This window comes from Ictalurus furcatus, chromosome 7 (genome assembly GCF_023375685.1).
Source record: "Ictalurus furcatus strain D&B chromosome 7, Billie_1.0, whole genome shotgun sequence".
Taxonomy (NCBI): Eukaryota; Metazoa; Chordata; class Actinopteri; order Siluriformes; family Ictaluridae; genus Ictalurus; species Ictalurus furcatus.
Window position 1 is genome coordinate 15,454,403 of NC_071261.1, and position 18,668 is coordinate 15,473,070.

Sequence of the window (18,668 nt, forward strand, 5' to 3'; positions counted from 1 at the left end):
GATCATTTATTCAACAGAAACATCAATAGATGTGATATTCGTCTGTGGATAAAGTAAGTACACCCTTGGCCTCAGAAGCTAGTATTGCCCCCTTTAGCAGAAATAATTTCTTGAAGGCGTTTTGCATAATTATCCACCGGTCTCTGATATCGGCTTTCTGGAATTTTTGACCACTCTTCCATCCAATAATCTTTCAGTTGCATTCCATAGGCCATTCCATAAACCTCAAAAAAAAAAAAAATTTTTTGAGCCATTCCTTGGTGGATTTGCTAGTGTGCTTTGGATCATTATCCTGTTGAAAGGTGAGATGACAGATGGCCTCACATTATCTTCAAGCACTCTTTGATATGATGCAGAATTTATAGTTTAATCAATGAATACAAGCTGTCCAGGCCCTAAGGCAGTGAAGCAACCCCAAACCATAACATTTCCACCACTGTGTTTCACAGTTGGTATGAGGTGCTTCTCTGAAAAGCTGTCTTTGGTCACCGCCAAACATGTCTGCTGTTACTGTGGCCAAACAACTCTATCTTTGATTCATCTGTTCAGAGCACATTATTCCAAAAGGCCTGGTCTTTGTCTATATGCTCACTGGCAAACTGTAGTCTTGCAAAGGCTTTTTCCTGGCACGCCTCCCATACAGGTCAAATTTGTGCAATCTCTTTCTGATTGTAGAAGCATGCACATTAACACCAACAGTTGCAAGACTTACTAGGAGATCCTGTGATAACATTTTGGGGTTCTTGGAAACTTATTTTGTATCACACGGTCTGCTGTTATGCTGAATTTGTTGGGACGGCCAGTCCTGGACAAACTCGCAGTCGTTTGAAATTCGCATCACTTGTAGATAATTTTCCTTAGAGTGGAATGATGTGTTTCAAATAATTTGGAGATCTTTTTAAATCCCTTGCCAAACTCACAGGCATCCACAACCTTTTATCTGAAAGCCGTATAGAACTCTTTAGATCTTGGCATGATGACACCACACACCTCAATAACAAAGGGAACACCAGACACTAGATATGAGAGGGATATAAATAAGACAGGTTCCACCTGCACTCCCTAGGCAAGGTCTAATCACTGGCACCCAATCTTGAACATCTGATTCTAATTTTATGGATATGAAGGTGTGATATATGTAGTGGTGTACTTACTTTTTCCATGTGACTGATCTGTTTTTTGTTCATTTAAAATGTGAAAATAGTGTATAAACTTTATTAATAGTCACTGTTCAAATGTTTGCTTGTCCAAATAGGAAAAAAAATCCATGGGGTGTACTTATTTCAATTGACTGTACATGTTTTGTTTGTGTATGTTTTTAGCTAGTGTTAATTTTCTGAGAATGTACCAATGCAAATTGAGACTCAGATATGGAACTCTGTTGTGAGATTTGAGCTTCTATATTAGTTATCTAGCTGGCTACATACTTAGGAGAACAGACTGGCATTATTAATAAAGGTGAAAGTGTAGAGATCCTCAGCCAATATACTTCTGTGAGAAGTAAAAAAATAAAATAAAATAAAAAACACATGAAACTATTTTTATTCTATATATGTTTTTAGTGGTTTAAAAGTTTCAGTATGCAGAAGCAGGTCATGTAGCAGTGGTTTAGCAGGGAAGTGGGTGAGTGGTTGTGTATAATATACTGGGGTTTAGTTAGTGTATTCATTGAAGCTGCATGTATTAATGTTGTTAGAAGTGTGTGCATAGTGATACTGTTTTTTTTATTTTGTCTTATTATTTTCTTGAATTGCTTGATTTGGAGGCATCGCATTTTTCCTGGCGCATCCAGATATTTAAATATTCAAATATTTACAGTATTTCAAACCTGTTTTGGGTTATTTTAACTGTCAATTTTACTGTTCAGTTCATTTTTGTAATTATGAAAGAAAATGTTGTTGTAAACTTTTGTTGTTTTAAATATGATGTTTTTAAACTCTTTTAGCTTAGTGATTAGCAAGTTTGCCCCGCACTTTCGGGGTTGGAGGTTTTGTATCCTGCCTCCGCCCTGTGTGCGTGGAGTTTGCATGTTCTCCCTGTGCTTTGGAGGTTTCCTCTGGGTACCTCGGTTTCCACCCCCAGTCCAAAGGCATGCACTGTAGGTTGATTAGCATTGCCAAATTGTCCGTAGTGTGTGAATGTGTGGTTTGGCATCCTGTCCAGGGTGTCCCTCACTCTGTTCCCTGAGTTCCCATGGATAGGCTCAAGGCTCCCTTGACCCTGTGTCGGGTAAGCAGTATGGAAAATGGATGGATGGACAATTATTTAAAAGTGATAGAACAATAAGTATGATATTAAAATGACTGCCAGTATAAATTGAAGCAGCAATCATTAGAGCTGTTGTCTTGACGTTTAAGGTGAATGTTATGTGTGGTTGTGTTTGTCATGGCAGAGCCCGGCTCTGGTGACGCTGTGGGAGCAGTGCAGCAGTGAGAGTGTGGTTGTGCGTTCGGCTTGCTGTGATGCCTTGGTGCTGCTGGTGGAGCAGGGCCACGCTGACCTGCACTACGTCCTCAACAGCATCCTCAACCTCCTGCCCTCAGCACGGTATGCCACCTCATCATGCCCACGATCAATCAGACATGACCACCAGTGTGAACATGACTCCTTAAGAATGTTTAGTACTGACCAATCGTTCAAAAAGTGTGACTGTTTTATTTCAGGGTTGCCAAATGTCTCTGTTTTGGAGGTTCAGATTTTGAGATTTTTCTGCTGAGCAACACTAAACTATACTGGACTCTGACCATTCCCACTGGACTGGAGTTGGGCTAGGTTTAAAGCACTCTTCCACAGCACTGTCATTTAAAAAAAAAAAAAAAACATTTATTTTTGTCATGAATGTAGGTGTGGGGCAAGTCATTTGCTGTGCCAAAGAATAATAATAATTAGTGAAAAATGTCATGTTTCCCACCCTGTGGAGCACTGATGGCATTATGATCAAGCTTCAGCTCCAATCCCTCCCAGCTGGTTGTCTGCTGCTCTGCCACTTTTTCAGGAAGTGAGCCCATCCAGGACACATAATATTAAAGAAATCTGTACGCTTTCTCACACTAATATGTCAAAAATGGCAACAACAAAAAAAGGGGTGGGGGTGAAATGCAAATTAAGCATCATGTACATCATGTCTTTGACATGTTCCATTTGAAAGCTTGAAGATTAGTGCAGCAAATGTTTTGCTTGATCTGAAATTAATTTAAAGGTTCATGGTTTATCCTTCAGTTTCATTTGCTTATGTATAAATTATGAAAGTAATGAGACATGGCTCTCGATTTGATATGCCTGTGTGTCAAACAATACATTCAACAGACTGCATAATAAAGTAGGCTAATCATAAAATATCACTTATATGAGGTGTAATAAACATTTAAACTTAGTCAAGCGCACACACTCCAGTCTAAAAAAAAATTAGCTTCAATTTTTTTCGCAATTTAGGACAGGCTATGAGGTTTTTAAAAAAAAAAGCAATTTTTAAATTTTTTTTTTTTTTAAATGAGCTAATATGCTAGCATACAGCAAGCAGGAACTGGAAAAATCCTCCAAAACCTTACGTTCTGGTGTATAGGAGCACTTTGGTTTCCTGTTAAGTTACAACAGCCAGTGGATCAAAATGTTAGTGTGCTGGATGTGACAAATATTTGTACGATACGCTGGTGCTTACGTCACAAAGATGTCCGACATGACCGTTCTTTTTCTATTACTATATGAAAACACACGTTCACACAGGAAACTCTCTACTCCCTTAACTCACTGATTCAACCCAGGTAAAAAAAAAAAAAATCGCCACAGTGATTGGGAAGGTTATATTTAATAGTGGGGGAGTACAGTGGCTTGCATCGCACTTGCAGGGTTGGGGGTTCGATTCCGGCCCCGCCCTGTGTGCACTGTGTTTGCATGTTCTCCCCGTGCCTTGGGGTTTCCTCCAGGTATTCAGTCGTCCCCTACCCCCTGCGATTGTACCCTGCGATTGCTAGGCAGCCTGTCCAGGGTATCCCCCGCCTTGTGACCCGAGTCCCCTGGGATAGGCTCCAGGCTCCCTGCAACCCTCGGTAGGATATGCAGTACAGAAGATGGATGGATATTCGGTAGTGGAGAACACAAGATTTAAAAACACATCTAGGGCTACAGAGAGCTGCGTAACTCTGACAGTTTAACTAGCTAACAGCAGAATGTAGAAAATCCCCTTCAGACACCCTGATTCCTGCCAGTGACAGCTTAGTCATGCTTCATTCTAATGCACTGCTTTTGTTTCATAATATGCTGTTAAGACTTTAAATGGAACACACAAACACTGTGTCATTATTAAGTCTGTTATTGTACTTTTATAATGTTGTTTTTTCTTTTTCTTTTTTAATAATTATAAGACACATATTCAGGAAATGCTTATTTCTTTCTGTATTGAAAATGTTTCAAGACACCTCCATCTTGTATCACGTTGCATTTAAATTTTGTGTGTGGTTACACCCCGTATACGATTATATGATTACTGTATGATAATATACCACTAATATGAGTGCATTACTGCATATATGGCCACTTGGATGAGAGATGTAGTAGGCTGTTGGAGCTCATCTGCATATTCCGATATATGAGAAATGAGAGACGCAGCTTAAATGCAGCTTGTCATTTCTCATGTTTATTCAGTTCACACACACCCGAACAGCTCAAGCTGTCTCACCCGCCATAATAATAGAAGATCACAACCCACGCAGTACACATATCCTCCGTTCTCAGTGTGCCAGCAACACGACCCAATAAGCATGTGATGAAGAAGACGACCGTGGCTGCTGTTGTAATCATGCTGTTTCATGTATGGAAAGCCTGAGCAGATGGCCGTCGTTTTAAAGATAATTGCACCAATATTTCAAAATTTCACAAAAGCTTTTGTTTTGGGGGTTCCTTGGGGTTCAGTGAGAGCATCCTTTGTGTAACATTGTAGAGTCAAAAGTGTGCTTTATGATTCATTCCAACCTGTTTATCCCTACATTTTGATGACTATATTCAAGCTCCAGCATCATTTTCCCAATTTCTTTATGCACTCACTGACAGCCTGTAGGTAGCACATGAGAGAAGTTCCCGGCATGCTCCGTGCAAACCGAGACTTGCCTCTATTCACATGGAACACATGCATGCGATGGCAGAGATAAAAGCAGACGCGCAGATGAATTTGCTGTCAGTTGGAATTACGGCTTCCCTCTCAGTAAAATGCGGCGTAATCAAACCCAGAGGAAGAAGGGAAACACAGGCCAGCTGAGAGATGAGTGCAGGATGAGGGAAATGAGAGGAGAGATGAAAGAATGCGCAGAGTGTGCTGTCATACCCTTGTGATTTATAATGTATGAGAAACCTACGTCCTGCTCCACTGTCTTGAAACCGTCTCTCATCACAATCCATCATAGGCACATATTCAAGGATCAATACTTATGTAAAGCGCATAATAATAATAATAATAATAATAATAATAATAATGTAAACCTGGTAGTGATAAACACTTCATTAGATTTCAAGATGCGTTTTATACCTTCAATTTTTTGTGAAGTGGCTTGGTTTTGGTGTATCTTACATAGAAAAGACATGCAATTCTATTTATTTTGTGTTAAGAGGAGAAGCTTGCACTAATGTTTCGATTCTGGTATCTGTGTTAATCAGAAATGTACAAGGGCTGATAAAGGTGGTTGGGAAGCTGCTACAGATCCAAGCGAGTCAGAGGGATAAAAGCACATCCTTCTCTTGTCCGTACTCGATCAGGTGAGCGTTCGTACATCTGCCGTACTGCCAGTGTGAGCACTGATTTATAGCCTATAATATGTCTCAGTTTCTTAAGAGGTTAGTTTTCAGTTGGATAGAGATTGCTACATAAAGCCTAATTATGCAAATTTGTATAAATAAATTGTTAGGCTGACAATTCACAAAGCATTTTAGCACTAAAAGCAGGCCCTAAACATGCAAAATCTATCTATTTTGTCCTTTATTGAACAAACAAATGTAATGGTCATCACATTTTAAGAATTCATGTTTTTCTTGGACAGCATATATAGGCCAGGTGGCAGACTCATAAAGGATCCTAAGACAGAATGTAGCTACTAACGTTTCCTGTTTAAGAATCATTTACAAAACATTATATATACAGCGGTGCTTGAAAGTTTGAATTTTCTATATTTCTGCATAAATATGATGTCGTCATCATCAGATTTTCACACAAGTCCTTAAATTAGACAAAGAGAACCCAATTAAACAAATGAAACAAAAATATTATACTTGCTCATTTATTTAATGAGGAAAATGATCCAATAGCTATGAGTGGCAAAATTATGCGAACCTCTAGGATTAGCAGGATGAGTTTTGTCTCATTTGTTTAATTGGGTTCTCTTTGTCTACATCTAGGACTTGTGTGAATATCTGATGATGATTTATTTTTGTTTCATATTTATGACCAAAATATAGAAATTTCTAAGGGGTTCACAAACTTTCAAACACCTCTGTGTATATGTATGTGTGTGTATATATAAAAATGCAATTCACAAAGCACTAAAAGCAACTCCAAAACCTGCAAAAACAAAACGGTTGCCCAGAGGACTACTAAATCACTAAAACCGAATAGTGAACAATCCAAAATGGCTGCTGTTCATGTTCTAGTTCATTTCTTTGATATATGTAATGACAAACATTTTTGCATTTGCATTCTAATGTAGTTATCTGTTCACTAAATATGCCATGTCTGCAGTTTTCACTTTGTTCAGCGGGGTGGGGTCTCTCAGTGGCACTTACTAACCACAAAGGGGGTTAGGACAAAGGACTGTGTAAATCAATACTCTAATTAAGTATAAATTAAAATGCAAATCCTGTTATTAATACATGCACAAAAGCTGCACTGACTTTGCACAAAATGTATTTGGTGTGAGCGTTTAGATGATTTTGATGTATGAAATTAGCATCACTTTCATTTTCTTTCTTCATGACATCATGCATTGGGATTTTGTTTAGGAGTTCACCGCATCAGTCATTATTGATATTCTTTCATTAAACATGCTGGCATCTAAAGCAGTGGGGTTCTTCCCACTTAGTTTAGGAATCCCTTAGTAAATGTTCCTCTCATTTGATTTCTTGAGAAGTTTTTAGGGATAAACTCTTAGTTGCGAACGTTTAGTGCCACAGAGGGGAGTGACAAGATGAGATTCCTTTTGAATATGGCCGCAGAGAAACAAAAAATTGATGATACTATGTACCTATTACCTAGTGAGGGAAAATACATGTTAGGACAAAGCTCCCAAGCCCCCTCTGCTATCACCAAAGGTCACATGTCTTCATGAGTTATTGCTCATAAATTGTCCCCCTAATATGATCAAGCCCTTGGGGATGGCTGTCTCATTAGTAGTGATAAACGTGTAATTTGATTTCTTTTGCTAAAATCAATCAATAGTGATGAGTCTTAACAGTCTTACATTTATCCAATTTACAGGCATTGCTGGGTGAACGTGCTTATTGCCATCCATCCACAGAACCTATGGAAGATCCCGGGCTTTGTGATCCATGCTTGTGGGGTCATGAGCATGTCAGGGGTATAGCAATAATAGTGGGGGAGGGTTAGTTTCTGTTCTTTACCCCTTAATCCTCAGCTAATGCTTCCAGAGTGATTCATTTTTGCCTGCTTTTAAATATAACATAGGCATCATATGTTTGGAGAAACCATAGCCTGGTTAAAACTAGTGGACATGGAGAACTGTTCACCAGGCTTTGACTCTCTTGGGTGCTGCCTTGTGAGAAGATGAATGTCTGGAGAGCTTGTCTTTGCATGAACTCATCTGGGATTGCAGCTTGGCCATCAGAGAAGGTGCCAGAATTAATGGAAGTGGCTTGGTGATGCCCAGGCTGCCCATCTGCCTGGTGCCACTTCCACAATCTGTTGTAGGGTCACAAGGCCGTTTAGAAAATATTACCATCCAAATCATTTTGTCTCTTGGTAATGCTCTTTTAGTTAATGATCTACTTAATATTAGGTGGTAGTGACTGAATATGCCCTTGACTATGTTAAATAAATGTGTAAAGATAAGAAAGAAAACATAAAACAGTAATTTATTTGCATTGAAATTGATTCAATTTGGGACCAAGCTATCAACTGAGAAATTATACTTAAGTGAAAGTATAGAAGTATAGTGTTAAGCTCTTACTCCGTTAACATTGGAAGCGTCCAGCTGAAAATGTAGTCAAGTGATAGTCAGAAAGTTGATACTTTTTAAATGTACTCAAGTACTAAACAGTAAATGTTTTTAACTGATGAAATAAAGTAGGTCTTAGCAACATAGGTTAAGTTATTCCAATTTCTACATTTGAATTTCATTGGCTGAAATGAGAAAAGAAAACATTGAGACTTTGACTTTGGTCTAAGGTGTATTTTTTTTCTTGAAAATGGAATTAAGTAATATTACATTTCAATAATACTCAAAGCATAAATATGCTAAAATAATACTTAATTATACTAAGTATAATAATGAAGTACTGCTCAAGTGGTTAAAGTCATGTTACATGTGAAACGAGTTAAATAGTGTTTTGAGAATTGAAAAAGAAAGAAATAAATCAAATACCTTTGATTCGTGGTTGTCCCCATGAGCGAAACACAACCAGTTCAGATCCTTCACAAGCAGAGCAACCTGTACGTATATTAAACTTAAACTGCTGCCCTTATGGCCCCCTGTTTGCTTTGTGAACTTGCAGTTAAACTCTATGAAAAGAAGGTCAGGGTGTTGGGCAGCCATTGAATAGACACTGAAGGCAGGTAATGTTGTGGCTGTCTGGCCAAACTGGAGCCTGATGGATGGGTTCCAGAGATGTGAATATTGCCCTGGTTGGATGGGGAACACCAGAAGATAGATAAGGAGATAAATGCTTTAGAGGCCTGTCTGGGAGAATAATAGATGGCTTCTGTTCAGTGTTAACCTTCAGACTGAGGTGTGCCTGACAGTCGGGGTTACAGAATGGAATGACTTTGCTCCAAATACAGAACCTGGCAGATCATTTAGTCGAGAACCTAAGCTCCAGCAAGATGAAGTACATGGGCGTAAACTTCGTGGTTTGAATCGTTCCACTTCTTCTTTCTCACATAGCGTCCGAGTCTTGCAAAGCTTTCTAAATAAAACAGTTCATCTGCTGTGAATGTGTCCTAAACATGCTGTGTCATGTGTCAAGTGCATGAACTGTTAACTTTGTAACCTGCAAATACTTGTGTGAAAGTTTCATGTGAAAAACCAGGCAGAGCTAGGAGTTCATTTTTGTTGTTGTTGTTGTTGTTGTTGTTGTTGTTGTTTTTTTTTTGGTAACAGTTAATATCACCAGGCACTGTACAGAAACCTGGTGCGATTAAACAAAAAATAACTAAATAAATCAAATCTCGTTGACACATGAGGAAAACGATGAACATATCCACCACGTTTGCCTAAACGACTTTGGATATTAATGAAAGGCTTTCAGCATTTTGTGAATAATAATAAAATGTTATTTGTTCAACCAAAAGCTTTGCACATTTTTACTTATATTTAGTTATCATAATATCTGCCCTCTTCCGCATACTTACAGATCCTGTTAATCCTTAGTTTTCAGATCATACAATGTACAAACGTAAGTAGTTTCTGAACATTTCTCTGATGTCAACACCATGTGTCGGGCAAAAGTATTTATCATCTTACATAATTCAATTCAGTTCAGTTTTATTTGTATAGCGCTTTTTACAATGGACATTGTCTCAAAGCAGCTTTACAGAAATATATAAACACGGCATACAGATTTTAAGTGTGTGAATTTATCCCAATTGAGCAAGCCGGTGGTGACGGTGGCAAGGAAAAACTCTCTAAAATGTTAAGAGGAAGAAACCTTGAGAGGAACCAGACTCAGAAGGGAACCCATCCTCATCTGGGTAACAACAGATAGTGTGAAAGCAAAGGAAAGTTCATTATGGTTTTATATGAAGTCTATTTGTTGAACTAGTCCACTGTTCACTAAAGGAGATGTGAATGCAAAACTGTATGTTGTAATTGTAGTCCCAGGGCCAAAGTAGCGACCGTAGTCCCAGCAACCACATTGAGAATGTCCATGTGAAATTGGAGTTGATGAGAGCTCCATCCAGAGGTAGGGCATCCGAACAGATCAGGCAGGTCCGGAGAGCAGAAAGGATTAGGATCACTAGCATCTCCACAATATCATGTGTGGCTCGACAGAAGGAGAGAGGGAGAGGGAGGTAAAGAGAGGGAGAGATTGTTAGGTAAGACTGCTTTGCGTAAAAGAAAGTCTACTCATGGTAAACTTGAGTAAACAAATACATTTTCAGCCTGACTCACTTAAACACTGAGACTGTGTCCGAGTCCCGAACACTAATTGGAATTCTGTTCCATAACTGTGGGGCTTTGTAAGAGAAAGCTCTTCCCCCTACTGCCTTCACTGTTCGAGGTACTGACAAATAGCCTGCATGATAATGAAGTGATCAGTGTAAATGATTTCTAGATAAATAACTTTCTAATAATTAATACGTTTCTGTTAATTGAGGATTGTTTGTGTGTATGTGGCCTAGGAGCTGCCCTCATCCGTACATCACAGTGCTGGAGAATCGGCCTGATTGCTGGGCCGCTCTTCTGCAGGAGATTGATGACTTCATCCAGCTGGCTGCTGACAAGTAAGAGCTCCCCTTCAGCATATTGGCCAGACAAGAGGCTTTGAGAGAGATAATGCATGCATATTCTCTCTCATTTTTTCTCTATCTAATAACCAGACTACTCTTGGTTGACTTTACTTCTGTCAGATCAGGTGTTTCAATGATTTATTTTAAAAAGTAAAAGGATCAGAAAAGAATTTTACTGAATTTTGCAACAGTCTCTGACTTGCCAATAAATGTAGCACCAGATAGTCTGCTTTCCGTTTTGTTTTATTCAATTAGATCCAATATAATTCGCTGGTAATTACATTGAAGTAACAATGAACAAACCAGCATTTTATCTTGGTTCATTTTAAGCTGATTCTCAATGATGCATTTCTTTGTGTGCCAGAGACGAGCCGTTGTTTATCTCCATGCTGGCTCCGTTCCTGCGTTACCTTTACTGTGAGCCTCAGAGGCTGTCAGAGAATGCACTGCTCAGACATGGACTGCTCCGAGTGCTGCTGCAGCGCCGGGAGATCACTCAGGGTCATGGCTCAGCCTGTGCGCGGGTCACCCACCAGATCCTGCACTGCCTTTTCAATTTGTTCCCTCATATACTGGTAAGCATCTTAAAATGAATCGTGGATATGAATGCTTTTATTAACATCTGGAAAGACTCATGCGTTAGTTATAGGTATTGTTGATCTGCAGTTTATTCTCTTTTGCACACAGTGTTGTTGTAAAAAAAAAAAAAAAAAAAAAACCCCAATGTTACAAATATTCCTGTGGTCTATATAGAACGAATGCACCTATTTTGATGAATATTTACACTCTGTGCTAGCTATAAATGAAGCCAGATAATGCTGAATGGAGTCCTGAGTGCAATGCGTGCCAAGGTTTTGTTTTGCCTAAAGAATAAATGTAGTAATTATTAATGAGCAGAGATTGCATATTATTTTTAATTTTATTGTAAACTCTGAAAGAAAAGTTAATTATAATATGCTAGGTAATAGTTTGTTATATAATCATTGAAAATCGGTATACTCCTTATACCTAATTGCCATTGGGTGATTTCTGCTACTGCATGGTGAATTGCTTCTGTTGTTCTGGTGGATGTAGGTGGACAGCATTACAGCTGTGGTGGAGATCAGTTCCATGGCCGAGTCGCTAAGCTCTGCTCTGCTGGCCGAGCCTGAGTACTGGAGGACTGAGTTAGCGCAGCTAGCACTGCAGCTCATGTGTGTCTGTCACCTCAGCCTCCAGCTGGGAGGAGAGCTGAGGTCTTTACTCCACACCTTGCACTGTCTCCTGCCTGTCTGTAAAGAGGTGAGACCTACTGATGGTTTAGTCTGAACTGCTTTGGGGCGAGCTCAAGGTAGTACAGACCTGTAGGAAAGTTATTCGGCACGTTCAGATTCTGTTTCTTTAGACACATCTCTTCATTTTATTTTGAAAACACTTGTAAATGTAAGTCATTTTTATACACTGCATGTGGCCTTAATTATTAGCAATACAAATAATATTTATGCTATTACATTAAGTTAAAGCTGCATCGTGTGGTCTGAGTGAGTGCAGATTAGCGATGGAGATGATCTGCCATGAATCTTTGTAATATAATTATGTCTTTAACGTGAATATTCATATTTATGAGAGAAACTGAGCCAATTACATATGTTGCACCTTTGTTCACAGATGCTTTATATTTAGTAATGTCAACAAAACTCCATAAAAGGTTAAGCTCACATAGAGCTACAAATGCAAACTGCGGATTAAATGGTGATGGAGCGCCTCCTAAAGGCAGAATGAGCTAAATGTTCCAGTAATGCAGCTCAGCTATTGGAGGGTATGGGCTACCACAGCTTCAGACTAACGCTGGTTTCGACTCTAGGTTGCAACTTGTAATTCCCCACCTCCAAGCAGTAAAAGCCAAAGAAAACGCCCCCACAATTTGAAATTCCTACTCATCAACTTGGCGTGGTGTTCTCAACTACGAGTTCCTTCATCATGATGTCAAATCAACATGGCTGCACACAGCATCAGAAAAAATCAACATATCACTTCTTATCTTTAAATGAGTTAGACTGTGTATACAAGTATTTGCTTTAAATCAATCAGCATGCAGACATATTTGCTTGTTAAATCCATAACATTGACTATTATGTTTATTTTTATTTTTGGTCACTGATCAGGAAGTCGGCCATTTTAAGAGCCACCTTAACCACAAAATCCTGCCAGGTCACTGGAACGTTCGCTTCCGAAAAAGTCCCACAATGCACCGCAAAAACCAGGGAGTATCGATGCTCACTATGTTCCCTTACTAGAAATTACATCATATTTTCTGAAGCATCTCAGCTTGAAAAAAAAATGGCAGATGAACTTTCAGCCCACTTCCAGGTACAAACGTAAGTAGCTTGTTATCGTTGTTGTGGCTCTCAAATGATTACTTATTTGACGTTATATATATGGTTTGTTTGAGTCTAATGACTTTTTAAGTGTTTAATGATTTTTAAAAAATCCACTAGCTAGACTATGATCCTGCTTGAAGTAAATGGTCTGCACTTATATAGCGCTTTTATCCAAAGTGCTTTATACTGTGTCTCATTCACCCATTCACACTCGCACACCAATGGTAGCAGAGCTACCATGACATTAACTTGCCATTGGGAGCAACTTGGGGTTCAGTATCTTGCCCAAGGACATTTAGGTATGTGGAGTCATGTGGGCCGGGAATCGAACCGCCAACCCTACAATTAGTGGACAACCCGCTCTACCACCTGAGCCACAGCCGCCCCACGTACCCCAAGTACCATGACAGAAACCTGAGATTAGGCTAACAAATTCATGACGTATAATGTCAGAAAGATATTGGTTGTCCGTTGTTGATAAATGCCAGTGCTGACGTTTTATAACGCGAGTATGTAGTCGTGTCATCGGAAGTGAAGTCATCAGTGTCCCAATGTTTAGTGAGCCAGGGTCCTTACCAGTGCCCCCAACTGGTGTACACGATATTGTTTTTTTTTTTGTTGTTGTTGTTGTTGTTTTTTTTATATATATATATATATATATTTTTTGAAGAAGCAAACAGTTGATTCTTTTAAACAGTGCCTATTAATAAAATGTACATTTTGTAGTAATTTTCACAATTTAATTTAAGTCAGTTAATTAAAAATAAACAGATCAGTCACATGGGAAAAGCAAGTACACCCCTACATTTATCACACCTTCAAATCCATAAAATTAGAATCAAGTGTTCAAGATTGGGTGCCAGTGATTAGACCTTGCCTGGGGAGTGCAGGTGGAACCTGTCTTATTTATACCCCTCTCATGTCTAGTGTCTGGTGTTCCCTTTGCTGTTAAGGTGTTTGGTGTCATCATGCCAAGATCTAACGAGTTCTATAAGTTCTTCAGAATAAAGGTTGTGGATGCCTAGTCTGGCAAGGGATTTAAAAAGATCTCCAAATTATTTGAAACACATCATTCCACTGTAAGGAAAATAATCTACAAGTGACGCGAATTTCAAATGACTGCCAGTTTGTCCAGGACTGGCCATCCCAGCAAATTCAGCATAAGAGCAGACCGTCTGATACAAAATAAGTTTCCACAAACCCTAAAAATTTCATCACAGGATCTGCTAGTAAGTCTTACAACTGTTGGTGTTAATGTGTATGCTTCTACAATCAGAAAGAGATTGCACAAATTTGACCTGTATGGGAGGCGTGCCAGGAAAAAGCCTTTGCAAGACTACAGTTTGCCAGTGAGCATATAGACAAAGACCAGGCCTTTTGGAATAATGTGCTCTGAACAGATGAATCAAAGATAGAGTTGTTTGGCCACAGTAACAGCAGACATGTTTGGCGGTGACCAAAGACAGCTTTTCAGAGAAGCACCTCATACCAACTGTGAGAAACAGTGGTGGAAATGTTATGGTTTGGGGTTGCTTCAATGCCTTAGGGCCTGGACAGCTTGCATTCATTGATTCAACTATGAATTCTGCATCATATCAAAAGGTGCTTGAAGATAATGTGAGGCCATCTGTCTGCAAGTTGAAATCGAACCAAAAGTAGACCTTTCAACAGGATAATGATCCTAAGCACACTAGAAAATCCACCAAGGAATGGCTCAAAAAGAAGAAATGGAGGGTTATGGAATGGCCTAGACAAAGCTGGGATTTGAATCCCATTGAAATGTTGGGGGGGGGGGTTGAAACGGGCAGTACATGCAAGAAAACCCTCAAACATCTTGCAGCTGAAAGATTATTGCATGGAAGAGTGGCCAAAATTCCAGCAAGCCTGGTGGTCAATTATGCACAACGCCTACAAGAAGTTATTTCTGCTAAAGGGGTCAATACTAGCTTCTGAGGCCAAGGATGTACTTAATTTTTCCATAGAAGAATATCACATCTATTGATATTTCTGTTGAATAAATGATTGAAAAAGCAAATTTTCCTTGCGGTTTTGTTCAAGTATATCAACTTTATTAATAGACACTGTTCCAAAGATGAACAAATGTTTGCTTTTCCAGATATGTTAAAAAAGCCAACAATTTCCATGGGGTGTACTTTTTTTTTTTTTTTTCCACATGACTGCATGTAAACTTGTAGTAACGCAGGTCAAATGTACCGTGTAAATCTTTATTAATAGGGTTCCTGAGCTGTAAATTTGCACAGACTTGTGAGCATTTGTAGGATACAAATGTTTTTTTTCCAAACTGGATTTACATGGGCACCAGCTTAGTTGTGTAAATGCTCCTGTGACTGATTTACAAATTAGCTAGTTCATCTGCAGCGTGATAAATGAGGAGTGTTGTTTACCTTTGTAAAATTGTATGAGGGGACATTTTGACACAAGCATAAACAGGTTTGTGGGCCAGGCTTTGAGTTCAGCATGTGTTAACTTTAGTCATTGTAAGAGTCTTTTACTCTGCTTTTATTATTAAAGAGGGAATTATTTGTTTCGATACCGTTTAACTGTTCCCATACAACTCATAAACTGTTCATTCGCAAAGTCTGTGTGTTCGTTGGCTTTTGTTTTGCCAGGATTTGTTTTTGTTAGCGTGAACGTGATGGAAAAAGGCATGCAGGCTTCAAACAGGGTTAGCTGTGTGATGCTAATCTTCTCAAAGCCTCCCCTCAAGTCTCTAAAGATTGGTGGTAGTTTTCACACCAGCCTGGAGCGATTTTCATCCTGCGCTCAGCACCCCCTGTAAGATGGCATCTGCGTCCCACTCTTCTCTCACTCGTCTCTTTCTCTCAGCAGGGTCTCCCATCTGAGCAAGTGATCATGGGGATCTCGCTGCTCCTCCTCAGAGCCTCCGCCTCGCAGCAGACTGCTCTCCTGGAGCTCGGTGAAGATTTTCTCCCCACTTACTGATACTGATAGCTTTAATTCCACACAGGAGGTTGATATCTGCTATTTTTAGCAGACGGTTTGCTGTTTTGGGGGTCTGATGTTCACCATTTAACTTAATCACACATGATCTGGTCTTGCATGTATTTTTCTTTATTTTTAATTTTGGGTTTCGTTTTAAAAACGTTTCAATTGAAAATGTAAGTGCAAAAGAGTGATCTTGATCGCAATGAACAAATGCTATGTGTTCATGTATTGGAGCTGTTCAGTCCACTGATCTAAGCCCCTGAGAGAGAGACACTCAGTCACACTTAGGGGCAATTTAGAGTCATGAATTCACCTCGCGGCATGTTTTCTGGGAGGTGGAAGGAAACCGGAGAACCCGGAGGAAACCCACAAGGACACGGGGAGAACTTCACAAAGATAGTAACCTGAGCTCAGGATCAAACTGGGGACTCCATGCTGCCTGACCTTAGTCATGTAGCTCCAAAACTAAAGAAACGCAATTTGGAGAGTAAGCGTGTTGGGGTAAAGCGGGAACTGTGTAAATTAGATTTTTGCTTGCACTGTCTCTTTACTAAATATATAGCAACGTAGATATATGAGTGCTAACACAATGGTCTTCTTAGCACCTACATAATAGAAAGTCTCTTTCTCTTCTCTCAGCTGTAAAGCTTGTTCCACCTGAAGAGAGACCTATCTGGGGTGCCTCATTGCTGGTGATGCCACTGCTGCAGGTGCTTTCCTGCTCCACTCTCATGGAGGCATTAACTGACTCTCAAACGCAGGCAAAGAATCAAGGCCTGGCCACTTCACTGCTACAGACGATTGAGAGAGATACGAGCAGTCCGGTTCAGGTAGAGCCAGCCCTGATGGCAACAAACTTCTTATTCAAAGTTGTTCATGACAAATAATATGAAATGATGCATAGTCCTGGAGGCTTGATATTTGGTTTTTTTTCCCCCCTCTTCGCTCTACAGAACAGTACGCAGCTCATTCTTCCTCTCAGCACATGGTACAGTGAGCTGCAAGTGGCCACCAGTGTGTTATGTCAAGTCTCTGCAGACCCCACGGCCGCCACGGACTGGCTCTACTCCGTTCAATCCACTCTTCCTCTGTGTGGACGTGTCCCCGATTCTCTTCCTCTCCTGCTCACTCACCTGATCCTCAGCAGTGAGGGGGATCTCTGCAGACTGGCATTGGACACTGCAGCATGCATCGCCGAGGCCGATCCCACTCAGGTAGAGCCCAGATACTGTCATTATCGCCATCTCAAGGATGTTGGAACATGAATGGAGAGTGTGATAGATGCTCATATAAAGCTTGTATGTTTAAATTTGTGGAGTAATTAAGTGGGGGATATGTGAATATAGCCTGGGAGTCACTGATTTCATTTTTATTTTGTTACGGTGGTGAAAATCACAGGACCCCTGGGTGTGATTGTGTCGAGGATGACTTGAGAAGCAGGCAGAATGTTAACTGAGCTCCAGGCTCACGTTTATACAGACCACGCTTTTCAGTGGAGTTTCAAAACGCAGCAAAAATGAACAAAAAATTTGCGGCTTTCACTCAGTCAGGGTCACATTCACGCTTCTTCGCGTGCGTGTGTGTGTGTGTCCCATGCCAAGCAGTCTGGCATTCTGACTCTCTTGCTCGCTGGTTACTGGGCGTTCCTGAAGGCACAAAAAGACACACATAAGTAAATTGGGCTAATAAGACACAGGTGAGGATCATCATATGTTACCTGCTGCTTCAAAATGCCTCCTCAGCTTCCACAGCTGACGCTTGACCACATCCCCGCCGCCACAAATTATTGTTGTTCCTATAGTTATTAGCCTATTTGTTCAATGTTCTGTCAATGAAAATTCCAGGAATAAATACTTTATGGTGGCAATAAATAGCTGAAATATTATTGTGTACAATTAAATAATATTTGAATTGGTTTTCCAAACTAAGCCTGTACTTAGTGTGTCAGTGGAATGTATTTTATGCTTAAAGATGAAAATGTGCTGGATTAAGTCATACATATGTAAACCCACAAGGCTGAACCTAAATTCTGATTTCAGGGTTTAAAAAGGAATAATATAATGATGTAAATTACCATTGCGTGTATTATTCTACATCACCATATTATTCATTGTCAGAACAAATTTGAATATTATTCAAATTTTCAAAATATTTACATATTTCATCTATTGAAATATATTTTTCCTAAACTATTTGGCTAAAAGTCTTTTTGCTTGATGTGCCAAAATGGTTGGAATAAATGCACTTTGAGGCTTTTATAATTTAGTAAAAAAAAAAAAAGATAAAAGAAATATTGCTTGTCAGTATGTAAGTATTGCATGTAAGGCGTCTAATGGATTCAGACTTTTTCAGTGGATAAATCTGCTATGGCATTTTATTTGGCATGTGGCATGCACTATACAAATAAAAAGCCATTTGGGATTTGGCCTAACTGTGCTGCAGGGGGTAGATTTTTATTTAGGTAGCCCAAGTTTTAATTCAGGTGGCCTAAGAAATGCAAAATCAACAAAATAGTACTACAGTATTAATGTCATTGGCTCTTTAAATCATTACTGGCTTAGGTGAAAACATCATGGTTTATTTTATATGGACACACATTGTAGCCGTATTGCTAATCTTTATTCTGTCTGAGGCTGTAGAAAATTATAGGCTCATTAATATTTGAATGCATTTGAATA

At 39.5% G+C, this 18,668-nt stretch overlaps 1 protein-coding gene across 2 annotated transcripts in view; it reads left to right on the top strand.

The window, feature by feature from the left end:
- The window catches only part of focad (focadhesin), a 69,772-nt gene that overhangs the window by 11,070 nt on the left and 40,034 nt on the right, over positions 1 to 18,668 (top strand). For both annotated transcript variants that reach the window (XM_053628869.1, XM_053628870.1), the window contains 8 exons: positions 2,393 to 2,547; positions 5,647 to 5,745; positions 10,556 to 10,657; positions 11,028 to 11,238; positions 11,738 to 11,944; positions 15,874 to 15,961; positions 16,630 to 16,820; positions 16,944 to 17,204. In XM_053628869.1, the coding sequence (XP_053484844.1) occupies positions 2,393 to 2,547; positions 5,647 to 5,745; positions 10,556 to 10,657; positions 11,028 to 11,238; positions 11,738 to 11,944; positions 15,874 to 15,961; positions 16,630 to 16,820; positions 16,944 to 17,204 (1,314 nt within the window). The remainder of the gene's footprint in view (positions 1 to 2,392; positions 2,548 to 5,646; positions 5,746 to 10,555; positions 10,658 to 11,027; positions 11,239 to 11,737; positions 11,945 to 15,873; positions 15,962 to 16,629; positions 16,821 to 16,943; positions 17,205 to 18,668) is intronic.